Source organism: Balaenoptera acutorostrata, chromosome 13, assembly GCF_949987535.1.
Source record: "Balaenoptera acutorostrata chromosome 13, mBalAcu1.1, whole genome shotgun sequence".
In the NCBI taxonomy this organism is placed as follows: Eukaryota; Metazoa; Chordata; class Mammalia; order Artiodactyla; family Balaenopteridae; genus Balaenoptera; species Balaenoptera acutorostrata.
In genome coordinates, this window is record NC_080076.1 from 65,715,615 (window position 1) to 65,736,213 (window position 20,599).

At 59.9% G+C, this 20,599-nt stretch overlaps 3 protein-coding genes across 5 annotated transcripts in view; all 3 read left to right on the top strand.

Moving 5' to 3' along the window:
* Positions 1-11,320, top strand: part of TXNRD2 (thioredoxin reductase 2) — a 40,514-nt gene extending 29,194 nt beyond the window's left edge. The window contains exons 13-19 of one of the 3 annotated variants that reach the window (XM_057527317.1): positions 1,248-1,343; positions 1,582-1,674; positions 3,063-3,134; positions 3,216-3,313; positions 4,159-4,364; positions 5,240-9,615; positions 10,262-11,320. In XM_057527317.1, the coding sequence (XP_057383300.1) occupies positions 1,248-1,343; positions 1,582-1,674; positions 3,063-3,134; positions 3,216-3,313; positions 4,159-4,282 (483 nt within the window). In that variant the 3' untranslated portion in view covers positions 4,283-4,364; positions 5,240-9,615; positions 10,262-11,320. The other 2 variants (XM_057527318.1, XM_057527319.1) reach the window with 2 other exon arrangements.
* A 3,587-nt stretch (positions 11,321-14,907) lies between these two features.
* RTL10 (retrotransposon Gag like 10) lies at positions 14,908-19,079 on the top strand. The gene is made up of 3 exons (XM_057526972.1): positions 14,908-15,041; positions 15,141-15,197; positions 16,766-19,079. Exon 3 carries the CDS (start codon positions 16,991-16,993, stop codon positions 18,128-18,130), a length of 1,140 nt encoding a protein of 379 aa, XP_057382955.1. The 5' UTR covers positions 14,908-15,041; positions 15,141-15,197; positions 16,766-16,990; the 3' UTR covers positions 18,131-19,079.
* The window catches only part of GNB1L (G protein subunit beta 1 like), a 46,487-nt gene continuing 40,874 nt past the window's right edge, over positions 14,987-20,599 (top strand). Inside the window, exon 1 of the mRNA XM_057526973.1 lies at positions 14,987-15,197. The gene's annotated coding sequence lies outside the window, so the exon portion shown is untranslated. The remainder of the gene's footprint in view (positions 15,198-20,599) is intronic.

Here is a 20,599-nt window from a genome sequence, read left to right on the forward strand (position 1 = left end):
GCAGCTTATGATAGGTGGGGGGCTTCCAGAGAGCCTGGCACACATGTGGAGATGGGCGGGGCAGGGAGGCCATGCATGGCTGGGCCTCCCTTTGTTCCTGAAGGGCCAGCCTGCTCATCTGGAGACAGTCTGTCCTGCACTACAGCCTGGCCCGGTGTCCCCAATGAACCGGAGTGTAGTGTCCTGCACTACAGCCTGGCCCCGGTGTCCCCAATGTACTGGCCCCTGCTGTGGCCAGTGCTCAGATGGGAGCCAGTTGGCTGCCGCTTGAGCCTCGAGCCCCCCATGAACCCTGGCTCATGAGATGCAGCGTGGGAAACAGACCCCTGTGTTGTGACCGCGGGGACAGCCCGCTGGGTGCGTCAGAGCTCCAGCCGCTCCCCCCGCTGGGTCATCTGGCCACCTAGTCGGCCCATTGGTGTGGATGAGGCTTCACGATTGCTCGCTGCCCCGGGGACCTGGCCGCTTAGCTGGGCAGTGCTGTGTCTTAAAACACTCATCCTGCTCCCTCAGAAAGGTCACTCTGAGCAGCAAGAAGCGTTAACCCCCAGGGGTCTGGCGAGGGGAGGCCGTGGTTCAGGGCGACCTCGTGTGCCGTGTGGGCTGTGTCCCCGTTAGTCAGGCCAGTGGAATGCACAGGCTGCCTACGCGGCTTTATCGCTGCCGATCTCCATTCATTTCTGGAATGTCAAACAACATCTGTATTTCCTGCTGCTGCAGGGGTGATTGGCGGCCGGTCCCAGGCCGACGCGTGTGGGGATACGGGGGCTGTGCCACCCCCTGCTCCCCGACAGGACACACCCTGGGGCAGAGGCCTCCACAGAACGGCGTCCGATCTGGGCTCGGTAATGGGCTTGACGTGCCAGACAAGCTGCGTGTCGGAGCCCACTGCTGCTCCCAGGGCCCGTCTTAGCCCGAATCCGTTAGTGCGAATGGGTAAATGGTGGCTGGGTCCCTTTTGAGCTTTGTTGTGGGGGCAGCTCTGCAAAGGCACTGATGTGAAGAAAGGGTCCTGAGAGAAGTCACAAGTGGGTACGGGCGGTGTGGCCGGTGTGGCCGGGCTCGTTAGCGGCTCACCCCCTTTTCCAGGGAAGGGGCCGTGACCACAGGTGTCTCCCCCGAGCAGGACAGAGGGGAGCATGCGGGAACAAGCAGAGGCAAAATGCGTCTGGGGGAGACGCCCCACTGGGAAGGCGGTACCCCCACCGAGGGTCAAGCTGAAGTAACCCCATGCTCCCGCCTTCCAGGGGCGGCCAGAGCTGACGCCCACGGCTATCATGGCCGGGAGGCTCTTAGCCCAGCGGCTCTGCAGTCGGTCCTCAGACCTGATGGACTATGACAACGTGAGTGCCCCTCCTCTTCAGATGCCACTTCCAGCTTGCGGGAGCTGCAGCTTGTTCTGGGGGTGCACGTGTGTCTGTGCGTGCGAGCATGTGCGTGTGTGCGTGTGTGCCTGTGTGTGAGGTGCAGCCCGGGAACAAGCGAGGGGGTCGCCCGTCCAGGGACTGGCCTGCAACTACTGCTCTCGGTGTACCCCAGTGGGGTCTTCACTCTGGTGCCTGATCCCGGCCCACCCTCCAGGTCCCCACGACGGTCTTCACACCGCTGGAGTATGGCTGTGTGGGGCTCTCAGAGGAGGAGGCTGTGGCTCGCCATGGAGAGGAGCGTGTGGAGGTGAGTCAGGGCCCCGGGGAGGGGGATGCCAGGACACAGGCCTGTGTGGCCCTCCACCCCATCATGGCCACCCCCCACAGAGGCCCGCGGCAAGCGGGAGTGTTGGCGTCCTGCTTCCCAGGGCCTGCAGCTTGGCAGGGCGGGGCGTGGGGCCCAGAACGATGGCTGTGGTGGGCTGGCGGTGCTGGCGGGCAGCCCCGGGAATGAGGGGGCCTTTGGGCTGTGGTCCACCTCAGCGGGGTGGGGTGCATGTCTGCCTTGACCTGAAAGACTCCTCCTGCCCTCTGACCTCTGCTCGCCTCCACCCCTGCCCTTCTGCCCCCTCCTGGCCCTGTGCCTCCTCCACAAGTCTGGTCCTTGTGGGCCTCTGACAGCCCAGACCCAGGCATCCACCCTGGAGGGAGGGGTTTGTCATCAGACGGGGGTTTCTCTGGGGTCTGCTTTGGCCACAGTGTGTGCCCCAGGTAGCCTGGTGGGCTGTGGGTGCTGTGGCAGCTTGCAGGCGGGCTGGGAGAAACCGGACCCCCGTGGCCACCAGAGCAGCCGGGGGCCCTTTGGGAATGAGCGCCCAGGCTCCAGTGCCTGCCCTGCATCCCTGCGCCCCGGTCCCCTCCATCAACGGCACTTTATTTGCTATTTTTGTTCAATTCATCACAAGTGCCCTGGGACATGTGTCCATGGCATTCCGTGATGTTGTTTTATGTTTCACAATGTTGAATGGCCAAATGCCCTTTGTTTGTTTTCTTTTCAATTCTGTCTTCGTTAGAACAATATTCTCTGAAGCTGCATTAATTAATAATGGCTGTGCAGCACATGTGAGGGCTCTGCTCATATTTTACTCGGCCGCAGCCCCGAACGCGCTATCGGCCCTTCTCAGGCGCTGAAAGCCTTTGTCCAGCAGCTCCGGTGGGGGCCGCGCCCGCCCCGCCTCCTGGCTCGAGTGAGGGCCCGGCGAGCACTGAGGTGCCCGAGGGAGGCCAGACGGGCGGCCGGGCCCCCCTTTCACTGCCCGCGGTCGCCCCGTCCATTCTCTGCAGTGTCCACCTGGGCTGTGCTCCTGGGCGGTGCCCGTGCCTGCACTGAGCCTCGGGCTCTGGGGCAAGTCAGAGGGTGGCCAGTCTTCACCCGTTCCACTGCTGTAGTTCTTGGGGGTCTTGGGCCTGGTGGGAGAGGGTCTGTCCGCAGGCTGCCGTGCCGGGAGGAGAGGGGTGCCTCTGAGGCCAGCCGAGCCTTGTCCTTGCCCCAGACCACAACCTGCGGGCTGAGTGGGCAGTTCCGCGCCCGCCCCTCCCCCCACCACTGTGCCCACAGCCTGTTGAGCTGTAAAATATCTCCGGGGCTTATTTTGCTGCAGCCGCTGACCCAGGAATCGGTGTCTTGTCACCCAGGTTTATCACGCGTATTATAAACCACTGGAGTTCGTGATTCCTGAACGGGACGCGTCCCAGTGTTACATAAAGGTGAGCATCCCCGTGGGCCTGGCCGGGATGAGAGAGAGCCCCCACGGCCGCGCACGCCCCTGCTGACCGAGTGCCTTTCAGATGGTGTGTCTGCGGGAGCCCCCACAGCTGGTGCTGGGCCTGCACTTCCTTGGCCCCAATGCTGGCGAAGTTACTCAAGGATTTGCTCTGGGGATCAAGTAAGTCCACAGGAATGTCGGCCGTTACGTGACACTCAGGCTGGGGTCCCCCAAAAGTCAGCGGCACTGCTGTCGGAAGTCTGCCACATCAGGGTCACTCGTGGTCATGTTTTCAGAGAGGGTCTGCCCAACGGGACGGGTCCGGTCGGTCACCTGAGAGGTGGCCATGTCCATCTCTGGCCGGGCCACCGGGGGGAACAGGCTCGTGTCCCCAGCCAGCCCTGAGGGGCACGGTGGGTCTTCTCTGCTCAGAATGAGGGTTGGGGGCTGAGTGCCCAGGCAGTCAGGAGCAGGGCCTCGGCATCAAGTGTGCTGGGAGGGCCGCCCGGGGGGCACGTGTCCTGTGGGGCCGGTCCCAGCTGCAGGCTGTGCATGGCGGGGCCCCAGGGCCCGTGCTGTGGAAGCTCTGGTGGGGGTGGGTTTCTGGGTGTGTAGAGGCCAGGCAGCTGGTGAGGGGCTGTCAGAGGCAGGAGGGCTGGGGTGAAGCAGAGGGAGGGGGCTGAACTCAGAGAGGAGGGCGAGTGGGCCTGTGCCTGGTGGGCTGGAGGCAGCAGGAGGCCAGGCCAGGCAGGTGGGAGGTGGGCCGGAGGTGGGGCTGCCTGGCTGTTGCAGGCTCGGGGTGTTTGCTCCAAGGGAGGTGGGGCGGGGCCAGCATAGGTGTTGGCAGGTGTTCCTGGCTGCCAGCTGGAGAAGAGAGGATGGGGGCCAGGGCTGGGGGACGGTGAGGAGACCGTGACTTCCCAGCTCTCCCCCGTGTGCTGCCACCTGAGGATGGGGGCGGGGGGGACTCGAACACGCCTCCCTGCACTGACTCGTCCCCCGAATCCCCTGTCCCCGGCGTGCAGGTGTGGGGCCTCCTACGAGCAGGTGATGCGGACGGTGGGCATCCACCCAACTTGTGCCGAGGAGGTGGCCAAGCTGCGCATCTCCAAGCGCTCGGGCCTGGACCCCACCGTGACCGGCTGCTGAGGCTAAGCGGCCATCCCTAGACCCAGGGTGCTCAGCATGACTTCTGCCCCCACGGCCAGGCTCAGCAGAGGCTCAAAACCAGGTACGCATGCGGGGTAGGTCCTATGTTTAAGGGGAGTAGGGTGCCACTGTGAACTGCTCTCCAGGTGCAGGAGAAGCTGCACCTGCCGAGAGGGCCCCACCCGCCACAGGGCACTCCAGACCCCGGCCGGGTTGCTGCTGCTCCTCATGTGCAGGCGGTGTCTGGAGGCCGGGGTCACCCCGTAGCGCCTGTCCTGGGGGCGGGGGGGTTGGGGACTCGGGGTGTGGAATGCTCAGTGGGCCTCCCTACCACCTGCCCCGCTCAGAACAACCCAGCTCCTTTCTCTCTTGTCCAGAAGGTGGAGACACAGCCTCGTGCTCAGAGCCGCCCGCAGTCTGGTTCTGTTAGACTTTGCAAAGCTGGGCTGAGTGGGCTGCCAGAAGCCCCGGGGTGTGGTGTTTGTCCTGAGCCTCATCTAGGAGGAAATAAGCAAGTCCCTGCCTGACCCCAGCCAAGGGGATGCCTGTGGTTGGGGACTTTCCACCTGTCAGCCTGAGAGGGGCATCCCCTGGCCGTCGGCCTTTCCTGGGTTGGGGGTCCCGAGGGCCCCGGGGGACTATGGACAGAGCAGTGAGCGCCCACGGGATGCCCACAGGTGGGCGTGAAGGGCCAAGCCACGGCAGAGGATCAGTGGGCAGTGGGCCAGGCCCAGAGCCTCTCCTGGGGCACCCAGGGCACTGGCTCCTCCACAGCTCCTGGACAGGGCTGCCTCTGATGAGCTTTATCATTTCAGGGTGTTTCTAACAGTTATGCACGACCTGGTGGTGGGGCAGGGCCACCCCTTGGCTGGTTTCTCCTCTGTCCCCCGAGAGTCCCTGTGTGCAGGCGGCTGTGGGGATGCGGGGCCACCCCATGCTGACCCCCATCCTCGGCAGGCAGGATGCTGAAGGCCGAGCCCGGGCGAGCTGCGCCCCTGCCCAGTGCATCTGGACCAACCACCGAGCACCCTGCAGGGATGGCCCAGGCTTGCATCTCGCACCCCCGCCCATGCCAGATGATGACGACTTGCGCAGAAACCCCCCGCGGGCTGCCCACGTCTGAGTCCACTGGCGTTTCCAGGGCACAAATAAAGAGGGTGTTTTCCGGAAGCATGCCCTGCCCATGATGTCCCCGACGCGCCCGGGGTGGCCGCCCGTCTGTCACCCCCTTGCCGTGGGGAATCCCTTCCGAGTCATGCTGTGCCGGGGTCAGCGTGCGGGGGGCCCCCAGCACCCCGCCCTGGAGGACCCCGCCTTTCCTCCTGGAGCAGAGCCTCCTGGGAACGCAAGCTGTGTTCCAGAGCCACCTGCCAGTGCCATGGCCGGTGACAGGAGTGGGATGGTGCTGAGGCCCTGTCCCCTGAATGTTCCGCTTTCCCAGGGCCCCATCCAGCTTGTCGGCTGGGCTCAGGCTAATCCCGCACATGGAGGCTGACGGGGAGGGAGGCCCCCGGCACCTGTCAGTCACCACGGAGAGATGGCGCTGACAGCGACGGGCAGGGCCCGGCATTGTACTGGGGCTTTAGCGGCGGTTAATCTCGTGTCTTCCCTAAGAAAACATCACTTAGTCTGCCGCCCGGGAGCCCTGGGTGGGACCCTGCTTGTCAGCGAACAAAGGAATGTCTTTGCGCCTTAATGGGCCTGCGGGAACTCAGACGCCGCTCGCGTGAAGCGTGTGCAGCGGCCCTCAGACGCCCCATTGAGACGCCAAGTGCCGGGAGGGGCCAGGCCTCTTGACAAATGCAGCGCGATCAGCCGTGTCCCGTTTAACGCCCGGCTGGTGGCCCCGTGAGGAGGTTCCCTCTGCGCTGGGCGTGGCCTCCCAGCCTTGGAGGCAGGGGGCGGGCTTTGCGGGGTCAGCTGACCGGGATGGGGGCGGGGCCTGGGCATTGGGATGGCCACTTGGGGCCAAAGAGGGACCTGAGGCGGCCTCGCGGCTTCTTGTGATGCCGGGTGATGCAGTCGGGCTGGGAGCCCCACGCACCTGCCAGGCGGCCACCCCACGTTGGTACCCCTGCAGCCCCTTTCCCAGGGCAGCCTCGATCCAGCTGTGCCTGCGACATCCTCTCTCTGGCCAGTTCACGCAGCCTGTGTGGCCACCGAAGGGAGAACAAAGCCCCCACGGTGCTCGGGACAGCCCTGGGGCGCCGCCAGTGTGGAGGCCCCTCCCCCACGCGGGGCTCACCCCCTCCCCGTCGCAGGCAGGGGCCTGGCCCCGTTCGCAAGCATCAGGAGCCACAAAGGGCCCGGCCATGTCCCCCGTGCCCCCTGCCCTGGGGGCTCCAGTGGGATGGTGTGTGCAGACCCAGGCTTCCCTCGCTGACCCCCAGCCCCCCGCCCTGCACTTGGGGAGGCGCCCACTGTACTCTTGGGTCTCAGGCCGGAGCTGGGCACAGGGCATTCTGTCCTGCTTGTGTGTCCCTCGGGCCTGCCTGGCTCCAGGGTCGCTCACTGCGTGGCCTGAGGCCCCTCCCTGGGCAAAGCCCGGCTCCAATCTCTCCTCCCAGGGAGCGTAGGGAGGGGCCAGAACCCCACAGGCCAGGTGCTCTCCACCTGGGCCCAGGGCCGCCTCCTGCTCCTTGGCATGTTTTTATGGTGCAATGAAAATATGACTTTAATTCCTCGGATTGTTCTGTGTAACCTACAGTGACCCGGCGATGTCCTGCACTCATCTGCTTGTGGCTGCGGGTTGTGCAGTGACGTGAGGGAGCTGCTGCTGGGGCCAGCCCACCCCTCCCCTGCCTCTCCCTCCATTGGGAAGCCCTCTGCTGCCACCCCAGTCCTCCCCCAGCCCCCTGAGGTGCTGTCCCCGAGGTCCCAGGCCCCCGGGGAGGCGGATACACAGGGGAGGGTGACCAGTCCTCAAGGGCTGGGCTGAGGGCTGCACACCCTCCGCAGGCCGTGGGTGCCCCCCAGCATCCCACAGCCATGTGGGGACCCCCAGTGTTGCTGGGTGGGTAGCAGGGAACACCCACCCTACACATGCCTCAGCCATAGTTTCACGCGGCAGCAGGCCTGGCTGAGTAGGTGACTGCCAGGTCCAGCCAGGGGCCCTCCAGGCGGAGTTGCCCTATGAGAAACAGCCGTTGTCAGGTGGTGCCCATAGGTCGGGGCATCTGTCCTGTGGCCACAAGCCAGGCAGCAGCTCAGAGACGTGGCTGGTGTCCTGGCCTGAAGCAGGCCCCAGTGCTGAGCCCAAGACCCTCAGCCACTGCTCACTGCCTGACGCTGAGCTTCCAGGAGCTGCTGCGGTGCAGGTGGCCCAGGGTCCTGCAAGAGGGACGTCGTGAGTAGGCTGGGCAGTGTGCTTGTCCAGAGGCCCAGGGCCACCAGGCCGCATGACTGAGCCCTGCGGACACTGTTCAGGCTCTGGGCGCCCGGCCCACCCCAGTCAGGGCACCCCCCCACCGTGAGGCCTCAGTGCCCTGCACTCACATCACTCACGGAAGCATCTGGTTCTTACGAGTCCGCCATGAGAGGCTCCTCCGTGCTGGCCGGGTCTGGGCCAGGCCACCAAGAGCTCCAGGCTGCCCCCACTCATCCCTGAGCCCCTCTGGGAGCCCAGGACCCCTGGGTGCCCTCACCTGAGCCATGGCCTCTTCCTGCCCAGCTTGACCAAGCCTGCCCTGACCTCCACTGCCCACCTCCTTTCTGGTCAGCGCCCACCGGTCCTGCTCGGCCCACCCTTGGGTCCTAGTCCGGGTGCACGTGGGGGGACGTTGTGGGCCGGTCACTGCCAGAAACAGGTCGGGAGATGCCCCCCCTCCCGGGGCGAACAAGCCCAGCAGGGTGCCTGGGCCCGAGGTGGCCACATCACAAACAGCCCCACGAGTGTCCCCTGCCCTGTCTCTGCTGTAGCGCCAAGGTCCCACAGCACATCCCTCTGCTGGCCAGTCCCGTCGGGAAGCGTCTTTGGTGGAAGCGATGCCTGATCCCGATGGCCACAGATGGCACCCGCCTTGGGCTGGTGCCATGGTGCCTGGGGACAGTAGCTGGGTTGTCCGCCCCGAGTAGCCAGGGTCTGGCAGGAGACCCGCTCCTGCTGACACACCGGATCTTTTGGGCAACACTGGGAGGGAGGAGACTGTTTTACAGATGCTGCTTCTTGGTCTGCTGGAGCGCGGCCTCAGGACAGGTGGGCTGTGGCCTTCAGACCTGGGTCTGACGTCTGTGGGGGGAAGCACAGCCTAGTCTGCCCTGATGCAGACCCTCGCTCTCCCCGTTTGCTCTCCCCAGGCCCACTCCTCCCCATTGGCTGGCCCTCCCTGCGGCCCAGCTCCTGGAGAGCTCTCGGGTTTCTGGGCCTGCCCCGAGGGCTCTGGGAACCCTGCACGTCCTGGGCCCCAGCCAAGCACCTGTGCCTTCCCAGGGCCAGCAGAGCATCTTAGAGCTGAGCCCGCCTAATCCCAGCCCAACGTGGCTTATGGTGCTCGGGTGTCCCTAATCCCGAAACCCAAGCCCGGGTCCCAGCAGCCATACCAGCACCGTCCAAGTGGGCAGCAGGAGGACCACCTCCCTCTGCGTGCCTGTTGTTTGGAGCTGATCCCCACTGGGGACAGGACACCCGCAGGGTGAACACCCAATCCTGATGAACGCGGGTGAGCTCAGGAACCACCGAGCCCTCACTGCCTGGCTGGTCCTGCTCCAGCCTAGCCCCAGGGCTGCCCAGCGGCGACAGCAGAAGCAAACAGGAGAGGCAGGCCTGGCTCAAGCCTTGAGACTCTGGCCTCTAGGGTTTCATGGGACAGTGATCGAGCCTGCAGTTCCATGAAATTAAGTTTGTTGGGGTTTTTTTTTCCTAATAAATTTGGGATCTTTATGGCATAAAACTGATGATCAAGTAACACCAAAAGCTTGGGAATAAAGTGGAACCATGAGCAACAGGCACTGTGGCCTTGTTACATAGCAGCTGGGGGTCAGGAGCCTGCAGGGCCCAGCTCCCTGCCTGGCCGCCAGCCACTGACCCAGCCAGGGCTCCAGGCACTGGGCACGGCCCCCCACGGGCCCCCTTTTCATAATTATGTTATCGAGGCATGCAGCCCATGATGGCAAGAATGGCTAACGGCCCCTGATGGTCTTAGTATTTTTGAAGAATTTTCATACCCATAAGTTCCCCCAAAGCAGATGTAAGTGGCTCCTGAGCTACCAGGGTCAAGACGTGGGACAGAACGGGAGGCAATTGAAGCAACATCTGGACGTGTCTTCTTTGGGCCTCCACCTGACAAGTGAGAAGACTGATGCCCAGACCCCCAGGTGCCCCGTGGGGCATGAAGGTGCGGCCAGGCCCCTGCCTGTGGGAGAGGGTGGATGGGAGGCGAGCCCTCTGCGGCCTCAAAGGCGCATTGTCCTGCCCCAGTGGCTGGAACTGGGCCGGGTGATTATAATAATAACGTCCTGACGCTCAGCAAGCGGTTGGGTTTCCATAGCTCAGGGAGTATCTGGTTTTCAAAGGGGAGACATTGTACAAGTGGAGTGTTGTTCACATCAGCCGTTCTCTGCAGGTCAGAGGCCCGCCCGGCGCCTGCCTCCTCCCAGAGGTGCATGCCTGGGCACACCGGGCGAGGAGCTGCACCGGGAGGCCCTCCCCACCTGCCCTACAGGGCTGCGAGGACCAGGTCCTGCCACGGGGAGGCAGAGAGTGGGATCACTTCCCCCACAGCACACGCCTGGCCCTTAAGCCTTTTCCAGGCTGTGCCTCCACCTTCTGCCTGGCCAGCCCCCCTCCTTGGTTATGATTCAGTGCAAGGCTGTCCCTCCAGGAAGCCTTCCTGGAATGGTGTTTCTCTCTTGCCCTAAAGGAGCCTCCCTTCCTCATGTCTCTGTCCCCAGCATGGTGCCTGGTGTGTAGTAGGTGCTCAAGGCACAGCTGTTGATGAACCTGGGCGTGAAGCCTTTACATTGTGTTTTCCATCCTGACAGGTCCGAGGAGCCTGCTTTGCAAGGTCTGAGCTCCACACACCATGTGTCCGTGGAAAGGGTTGCAGCTCAGAGCCGACCCGACTTCCTGCAGCTTTCCTCCTCCAGCTCTCGTGTGCCAGGGCCACACAGGGGAGCAGGAGGCCAGGTCTGCTCCAAGTGTTCCACTAGGCGCTGTGTGTCTTAACGTACAGGCAGCATAGCTGGATTGGTGCTTGTGAGACAGATGTACAGGGGGCAGAGGGGCTGGTCTGGGTGGTGTCTGAGCAGCTTGTATAAAGCTAACTTTTCGCAAATAAAAGTGATCAACTCCACACAAAATAGAAAAGATACTGTCTGAAGGCACTGAAGAGCAACCAAAAGCAATCAGAAACTAGAGGGAATCCAGCCACTGGAAAAAGAAATGCACTGAGTGAGATTCGCGTGTATATGCATTTCCCCTGAGGTCCCTCCCTAGGGCAGGGCACCAGTGACCAGAATGGGAACAGGAAGCTGTAGTCCTGCTGGCTTGAGGTGCCAGAGAACAGCTGGGGTCAGCCAGAGCATCTGGAAATGAGGGAGAAAATCCCTGAAAACCTGCATGTAAACTCCCATCAGATCCTTAGTTGATGACTGAACTGCTCGTGTGGGAGCGAGACTCAAGGAGGAGAGAGCAGAGATTTCAGTGATCATCCACTGCAGGGGGACAGAGAGTTTGGATCTCAAGTCCCACCAAGTCACAGGGGCTGTGCAAACACTGTGGGCCTTCCCCTGAAACCACAGCAAGTCCACACCTTAGGAGAAAAAATTAGGTTCCAAGACTAACAGGTTTGTGTAGGACTAAAGGCAAAACTGCAACAGATCCACCCTCACAAAAATAAAACCATGCCTCCAAAAGTTCAAAGTGGAAGGCCTGCTGAAACAAAGGCCAATACACTTCAGAAGATAACAGACTCCAAAGGCTCTACAAAATGCCATCAGTGTCCAGAATGCAACTAAAAATGACTAGATGGGTGAGGAACATGGAAATGTGATTCCTAGCCAAGAGGAAAAAGCAGTTCCTAGAAACCAGCCCCAGGATGATCCAGGTGTTGGAATTAAATTTTTAAAAAATAAATTTATTTATTTATTTATTTATGGCTGCATTGGGTCTTTGTTGCTGTGCACGGGTTTTCTCTAATTGCAGAGAGCAGGGGCTACTCTTTGTTGCGGTGTGCGGGCTTCTCATTGTGGTGGCTTCTCTTGTTGCGGAGCATGGGCTCTAGGCGCGTGGGCTAGAGTTGTGGCATGCGGGCTCAGTGATTGTGGCTCACGGGCTCTAGAGTGCAGGCTCAGTAGTTGCGGCGCACGGGCTTAGTTGCATCGCAGCATGTGGGATCTTCCCAGACCAGGGCTCGAACCTGTGTCCGCTGCATTGGCAGGCGGATTCTTAACCACTGTGCCACCAGGGAAGTCCCTGGAATTAAATTTTAAAACAGCTTTTATAAATATATTTAAGTCCTCAAGGGAAAAATTGGCCATAATGAATGACCACAAAGAATTTCAGCAGAGAAACGGAAATGGTCAAAGAGAACCAAATAGAAATTCTAAAACTGAAAAGTATAACAGTAATGAAAATGTAACTTGATGGACTTTAACGGATTTTAAGAAGAGTTTGGAGATGGCAAAAGAAAGGGTCAATGATCTTGAAGAAAAATAAATAAGAATTCTCCAATCAAAAGAATAGAGAGTAACAATAGAGGTAATTCTACTGTGGATCTGAGAGACCACAGTAGAAAGTCTAGGGACTTCCCTGGTGGTTCAGTGGTTAAGACTCCGAGCTCCCAGTGCAGGGGGTCCGGATTCGATCCCTGGTCAGGGAACTAGATCCCACATGCCGCAACTAAGCGCCTGCATGCCGCAACTAAAAGATCCTGCACGCCGCAACGAACATCCTGCATGCAGCAACAAAGATCCCGTGTGCCACAACTAAGACCCGGCACAGCCAAATAAATTAAAAAAAAAAAAAAAAGAAATAAAGTTTAATATAATGGTGCTTCGGAGGGAGAAAAGAGAGAGAATGGGGCATAACAAAATTTTGAAGAAATGATGACCTGAAATTTCATGAATTTTGGATCAACTTATAGATCCAAGAATCCCAACAAATCTCAAGCAGTATAAACATAAAAACAAACAAACAGCCAGGCATATCATAGTCAAACTCTTGAAAATCAAAGACAAAGAGGAAACTGTGAAAACAGTCAGAGGAATAAGGACACATTACATATGTCTGACTGCACATCGAAAAAATGAAGGTGAGAAGAAATGGAATGAAATCTACATTCAGAAAGAAAGACAACCCAGAAATATTATTCAAAAATGAGGAAAAATGAAGACACTTAGGTGACAGCTGGAGTGATTGCTTGCACTACAAGAACTAAGGTAGGAATGACCAGAGCAAATTTGAACAAAGAAATGGCAGGAATGGTTCTGAGTTCTGCTGTCCACCAGCTGGCTCTGGGGATGGGCCCTGAGGAAGGTCCAGGGGCAAGCAGCACAGGCAGGCTTAACAGGCTGGCAGTCCTCAGGCAGCTGGCGTCACCTCTTGGGCTGCGTATCCCTGTTTCCTTGCTGCCCTGGCTCTGGGGAGCCACAAACCTGACACCAACCCTGAACACTTCAGAGCCTGATGACTGCCTCTGGGCCTCCCAGTTCAAACACACATCCAGGTCCAATAAGCACATGAAAAGATGCTCAACGTCACTAGTCACTAGGGAAATGCAAATCAAAACCACAAGGTACCACATCACGCCCATTAAGATGGCCATTATTTAAAAAAAAAAAAAAGAAAAAAGAACACCTGTAGAAATTGGAACCCTTGTGCATTGCTGGCGGGAATGAAAACTCATGCAACCACTGTAGAAAATTTGGCAGTTCCTCAAAAATTTAAACATAGCATTACCATATGACCCAGCAATTCCACTCCTAGGTATATACCCAAAACAATTGAAAGCAGGGACTCGAACAGATATTTGTATACCCACATTCACAGCAGCATCAGTCACAACAGCCAAAAGATGGGAGGAACCCAAGCGTCCACCAACAGATGAATGGATAGACAAAATGTTGTATATATGTACAAAGGAATATTATTGTCTTAAAAAGGAACGATAATTCTGATAGGTGCCACACCATGGATTAACCTTTAAAACATTCTTCTAAGTGAAATGGCAAATAATATGTGATTCCAACTATACGAGGTACCTAGAATAGGCAAATTAATATAGACAAAGTAGAATAGAGGTTACTGGGAGCTTGGGAAAGGGGTGGTGAAGAGTGTTTAATGGGGACAGAGTTTCTGTTTGGGGTAATGAAAAAGTTCCGGAGATGATGGTGGTGAAGGTTGCATAATAATATGAATATACTTAGTGCCACTGAATGTACACTTAAAAATGGTTAAAATAAATTTTATGTATATTTTACAATTAAAAATATATATACATAGAAGATGGCCTGAACAACAAAAAAAAAAAACGTTTTGGACCCAAAAAGGTATTTTCTGATGGTGTGGCCCAGTTGGGTGGGTGTGGTTGGGTGTTTTGCACAAGTCTGCCGCCCACTCTCCACTGACTGCCCTGAGTTGGCCTTAGCTGCCAAACTGTCGGGAACTCTGTCGGGAAATCCCCCTCTCCTTTGAAGCAGGAAGTTTAAATTATCAGGTCAATTAGGAAAGACACAACCGAAAAATACAAGTTTCATTCACACTTCCAGGAGGCGTTTCCTGGCTGGGTGCCACCTCTATTATTTTTGGCGAGGCTGCTGAAAGCCCCACAAACCCTGAGAAGGTACAGTGTAATCTTTGATTCCGTTTCAAGGATCAAAGCAAGTGAGTTTGGCTGTAAATGCAGATAACATTTCAGAGATGGTTTCATGGAAGAAGTCGCTAGACCAGGGCAGAAAGGGAGCTGCTGTTACATCACTTCCAGTGACCTCGGCCGCCTTGGCACTGGTAACCTGCCCCCACCTGGGGGCCCCGGGGCACGAGGTGCTAGAGGTCTCGCACGTAGGGCACCAGCTGCCCCCCGCACCGGCCCTCCCTGTGTCGGGGCGCTGGCTGGGCAGCCGCTCGGGGTCCAGCCTTGAGGGATGAGTCGAGCCAGCCAGCCCACGGCGAGGGAACCGAACCCTCAGGGGACGGTCCTCGGGGCCAACCCCGCCCTGTCGCTCCTGGGCGCACGTACGCGCCCGGCCCCGGCCGGGTCTCCAGCTACGGGTACTCTGCGGGCACTCCGTCCAGGAAGCGCTGCAGCCCCTCTGTGCCAACCCTCCCTGGTGCCCTCGGCCCCCAGCATCCCTCCTGACGCTCAGCAGTAACTCAGGGCAGTGGTCGCGGCGTCTGTCCCTGAGTCCCAGTTAGAGCCAGGTGGACGCCAGGATCCCGCCGCACTAAGCCATTCCTCAGCGCAGCGCGCCTCCGGCGCCTGCGCACGCAGCCCCACCCGCCCTCGGGCCTCGGCCCTTCCTGCTCCTGCGCACGCGGCCCCGCCTGCTCTCGTGGCACTCAGCGCGGCGTCCAGCTGGGCGCGCTCCCATCAACCCTCGCGCCCTGCTGCCCCGCTGGCAGGGCCCGGAAGCGCCTGCGCGACCGCGGCTTCACGACGCAGGGCGCAGGCGCGGCGCGGCTGGGAGGCCAGCGAGGGGCGTTCCGGGAGCCGGCGCGGGGACGTAGGGGTTGGCCGCGCGCACGCAGGGGGCGTGCCCGCACGACACGGCGGTGCTAGGACCCGCGCTGCTCGTGGCTGGGGGCGCAGGTTGCGGCTGGCGGGTTAGTGCGTTGGGGTCTGCGCTCTTCTGTCTCTTCCCGACCCCGGTCCGCGCCGGCCCTGGCCTCGCCTCACGACGGCCGGTCTCGTCCGTTTTGTAGGTGCGCTCGGACTCGCTGTCGAGGGAACCGGACCGTCGTGGCGCCGCGTGGCCGCAGGTAGGTGGGCTTCGTGCGGCGGCGCCTGAACCGGGCGCGGCCTCGGCTCCGCGGGCGCACGCTGTCCTGGGGAAGGGCCGGGTCCCTCGGCGCCGGGCATGCTGGGAACCTCGCTCCCCGAATTAGCGAGAGCCAGGCGGGACGGGGTCCCGGGCGCGCACGGTAGCGGCTGCCTCCCCTCACAGGGGGCAGGAGCGGGAGTGGTTCGTGGTCATCGTTTTCTCAGAGCTCGGTGAGGAACTGGACTGGACGGCATTTACCTGCTGTCTTGGGTCTCTGCCGCCCTAGCGTGTTTTTAGTGTTAGGATGGGACGGGCTTTCGGGTGGAAGACCCCCACCCCCCGCCCCGCCACCAGCGTTGGGGGTTGGGGAGGCAGGTGCTGGGGGCCCTGGCGGCTCTGAATGCTGCAGGCCGCCCTGGGAGGTCCTGGGCGGAAAGACCAACAGGCCGTGCCCCCTGGAGGAGCTCCCACAGATTGGGGTAGGTAAACACGTGGGAAGCCGCCCCGAAGGTGAGTGCAGACTGGCGCTCCTAGGTGGGAGCCGGTGGAGCAGTGGGGGGCGGGGTGTGTGTGTGTGTGTGTGGAGGGCTTGTTGGGGAAATCGCGCCAGGAGGGGTGAAGCAGAGAGCGCTTCGTGCAGGCCAGGAGTGGACCTCGTGTTGCAGGGAGACTGGGGAGGTGGCTACCCTCAGGCTGGACTGCGGGAGGGCTCCTTGCATCCGACGGAAATTGCATCTCCTTTTTTGTTTTGTGCCTCTTTGGGCTGCTCAGGGGTGATGGCCACTGCTCTCCAGTCCCTTTGCAGGGACCACCTTGGGGTGGGGAGAGTAGATACAGCAAGTGGAATTTAACTCAGGGGGTCGGATTCTGGGCTGTTGACAGGGAGGGGAATGCAGGGAGGATGTGTTTGGGGTGGGGGTGGCTGCATTGTGAGTAGCGACATGAGTCTGGGAGACACAGGACGGGGGTGGGGGGAAAGCTGGAAGGCACTCAGGTAGTGCTTGCCATGCTTTTGGGGCTGTGATGTAAAAAGATTTTACGACAAACTCTGCACCTGACGGTACAGTGCTTGGGCGGCTGGGAGACGGTTCACAGGACTGTGAAGCGTAGCTGGTAACTGGCGTGGTGACGTGTGGTGGGGTCAGCTGCCTCTGCCACTTACTTGTTGGCGTGTGTGGCTACAGACGAGTGACTTCACTCACCACCGTGCCTCGGGGGTGGCGAGAGGACCAGCCTCGTCAGGGGTCAGTGTTGGGCGTGACTAGAGCCGTCAGTGAAGGTTGTTGTTGTTACTCTTCTTCTGAAATTCTTTGGCAGCCATCCAGGCTGTCCAAGGAAGCCCAGGGGGATCTGATCTGGCCCCCTTTTCTTCTCCTGGGATTGACATCACCGCCATCACATCTTGCCTTTGAAACATCCCAGGTGGCATGTACCTGCCTTCTGGGACCTCCCATGCCGGCCTCTGGGCCCCCTTGCATGGAGAGCTCCTGGTGGGGGCCCAGGGTCGGCTGCCCAGTGGTGGTGGTTGGGCCTAGTTCCCACTCTTCCCACCTTGTTTTTGGACAGATCGCCTTGGATGGTGGCCTGCGTCTGACAGTCCCATCAGCTCTTCTCAGCTCTTCTGAGGCCGCAGTGGTCAGCTCCCCACTCAGCACTTGCCTGGAGCACCCTTCCGCAGCCGTCTGTCCCGTTGTGTCTGCGCGCCGCTTCTGCCTACCCTCCGGGCGCCGTACCTCCCTCCTCTCCCCCTTCTTTCTCTAGTTGGCGTGGCAGCTCCCGTCTGCTCCCAGCATGCCTCGTGGCCGGCGCCAGGGCCCTCGCAATCCCATCCGGGCAGCAGCCAACTACGCCAATGCACACCCCTGGCAGGTGGACGGGGCCACTCCTGGTGTTGCGTACACCCCCCTAGTGGATCCCTGGATTGAGCGGCCCTGCTGTGGGGACCCTGTGTGTGTGCGCACGACCATGGAGCAGAAGAGCTCGGCGAGTGGTGCTGTGGGTGGTAAGCCCGCAGAGAGGGGCCCCCCAGCAATGCGCATGGGCCCGCGGCCCCTCAGGGTGGACTTCCACTGGGTGCCCGGCTCGGACCCAGGCACCTTCGATGGCTCCCCTTGGCTGTTGGACCGCTTTCTGGCCCAGCTGGGCGATTACATGTCCTTCCGCTTTGAGCACTACCGGGACAACCTCAGCCGCGTCTGCGAGATCCTCGGGCGCCTGACGGGCCGAGCCCGGGCGTGGGCAGCCCCCTACCTCGATGGAGACCTGCCCCTGCCCGACGACTATGAGCTTTTTTGCCAGGATCTTGAGGAAGTTATTCAAAACCCAAACAACTTTGCTGAGTACCACGCTGCAGGACCCTGTTCTTTGCCTCTGGCCTCGAGCCAGCCACCAGTGGCCCCACAGCTGCCTGTGGTGAGACAGTACTTAGCTAGGTTCTCAGAGGCCCTGGCCCTCAACATGGGCACTCCCCCCAGGTCTGTCCCCGCTGCTCTGGCCACCCCCACTGTTTCTAGTTCCAATTCCACATCTAGAAATACTCTATTTGAGCAGTTGCTAGCCATGGAGAGCAGCCCTGGGCCTGCGGAGCCTCCTGCCTTGTCCAGCTCTGCAGGCAGCACCGGTCCTGGTCCTGTGGGGCCGTCTTCCTCCCAGCCAGGGGAGGCGGCCCCCAAACCTGTCCCTGCAGTTGCAGAATCTGCTGAACCCCCTGCCCAGAAACTAGGTCCCACTAACCCAGGGGGTCCAGGACCCCAGAAAACTAAAGAGGTTTCTGAGACAGAGGCAGGCCAGGAGGCATCCATAGGTACCCCACAGGGGGCAGTGGACACCCCAGTGACCCCAGGAGAACCACCATTCTGTCCCACGCCCCAGCCCACGGCACTGGATTCCGAACACGGCCTGGGCAGGTGTGGCAGTGCCCCCTTGTCATGAAGTGGCCTGCGTGACCAGGGAACCCCACGGCCCCCTGTCAGGACAGTGGGGTATTGCCAGCTAACTCTAGATGGGGTACACCAGGTAGTGCCCTGTCCACTTGCCCCTTTGCTGGGCAGGAGATGCACTTGTTTGGCGACTACCATGTCTGAGCACAAACAGCTCCCCTTAAACCCCCACCCCAGGGCACAGCAGGACAATGGCCTCTGCCCTGTGCCCCTCATTCTCCAACTCCCTCAGTAGCCCAGAGGCTGCCTCCCACTGGGCTCTTGGCTACATCCCAACACCTTGTTGGGGAGCGCCTTCTCACCTGGCCTGTTCCCGCTAGTTGGAAAGAGTTGCGTAGGTCAGTCCCCATCAAGTTTGTACAGTCCTTGTAACTACTCCACCCCAAACCCACCGCCTTCAGTGCTGGCTGGGACTGGACTGGGTCTGCTGTGCCAGCCCTTTTGGACCTAACTCCTGTGGTGTCTGCTTTGCCTCCTGCCCCAGTCTCTGCTCCCTGTGTCCCCTATCCTCTGGACTGGAAGTTCAGGAAGGCTGCATGGAGGAAGCAGCTGCTTTCATTATTCAGTGTAAGTGGGAGGGTGTCTTGGCAGAGAAGGGTGCTTCCCTACGTATGGGCTTACCAGCAGCCCTGGCCCACTGGGACAGCTTTGATGCAGGAGGGTGGGGTGGGGGCCGCCTCGCCAGTCTTAGCTCCCTTCCAGGCATTTGCCTGCTGTGTTAGCATCTAGTCTTGTTTTGGCCCGTGCTGCCCTCCCCTCTGCTCTTCAGCAGTCCTGCCTCCACACCCACTCGTGCAGTTGGCTGCTTCAGCACTCACGCCCAGCACTGTAATGACTTGTGTCTCTGGATGGACTGTGAGTCCCTAGGGTAGGGCTCCATCAGTCAACCTCGTGTCCCTGCTACACAATCGGTGCTATTAAACATGAGTTGGATCCATGGCTGAGTGAGTCCTTGTGCATCAGTGGGAGCAGAGCCTGGGCCCAGCAGCGAGCACCCGGTCAGCATTGCAGGTGTGGTTCATGACAGGGGCTTGGATCATTGCAGGGTCTGACTGAATGGGTGGGAGTGGGAGGCTTGGTGGGAGGAGTGTGGCCTTGAGAACTAGCTTCCAGGCCGGCGGTGAAGTGAGGAGCAGGCAGCAGACCAGGGCTGTGAGTCCCCAGGCCCGAGGGTGGAGTGAAGGAGGACCCGCTCTGCACAGGGAGGGTTTTCTAGTAACATAGCTGACTGGGAGGCTCCTCCAGCCCAGGTCAGCACAGGAGGGGCACAGTGCATCTGCTCCGAGGGGCAGATAGGCAAACATTTCAGGCCCCTTTGGGTCCTATAATTGGGAAAAGAAAACACCTTCCTGGAGAGTAGGAAAGAAAAAGAAGTGGAAATACAACTGCAATCAGAAAGTCATTTTAGGAAGGAAAGTAATAAATGGTAAAAAAATTTTAAGTAAAATAGACATTGTTGGGATTACTTCCTTTAGTAATTTGCTTGAAAAGGTTCTGGGTTCAGGTGGTTTTATTTGTGAGTTATTTTATGGCACAAACACCTCGTAAGTAAAATAGCTGCGAGTCTTAGAAGTAGGTGGGAAGCTGATATAGCCCCGAAGTGAAACAAGCAAGCTGACAAGAAATCAGTGTGTACCCTTGGTTCTGATCCAGTGGAGAAATTTGGATGTTCCAGCCCAGCCTGGTCACACTGCTGCCCCCATGCTATTGCTCAGGCCCGGGACCCCCTCCTGCAGGCTGTCCTGGTCAGCTGTGGCCTGGCCCACCTGTGGGTCTGGTGTCGTTGGCAACATTGGGGCCCCAGAGCCGCCCTCTGGGGCGGGTGGCCCAGTCAGCAGCCCTCTGCACAGGCTGCCTCTCCCGTCTCCACTTAGTGGACCTGGAGTGAGTTCCCTCAGCCCAAGATTGCCATCTTCCCTTCTGACCCCCGGTCTCACTGGGGGCCTTTTCTCCCTCGGGCCCCAGACGGTTCCTGCAGGCTCAGGTTATGGTCCAGCATACCTCTCAGGGTCAGCTCTGCCACGGCAGGCCTCGGGGCTTTGGGGAGAGACTGGACAGATGACCTGTGGAAAACGGGTTCTATTGTTGTGACCTGGCCATGAAGAAAAGGACGGGGGTGGGGCAGGCCTCAGTTGTGAGGGCAAGGTCACCCATTCGTGGGGTCAGGAGAGGGTGGGAGGGCGCTGGCCTTCCAGACAGGCAGCGCCTATGGTTCCGCAAAGTGATTGCCCCATCTTTAGCTGGCACTGTGCCCTGCCTTTGGGCAGATGTGATGACTCAGCTGCTCTCCTCTGGGGGGGGGGGGGGGGGAAGGAACACAGAGGGCCAGAAGAGGGGGCTCTGCTGTGTGTGGCAGAAGGGCCCTTGGCTCATGGCCACTCCCGGCTCTGCACATGCAGGCAGCCCACCCGGAGGAGGTGCTCTGGGTCTGGCAGGGTTGCTGGATGTGCTCAAGGCGGGC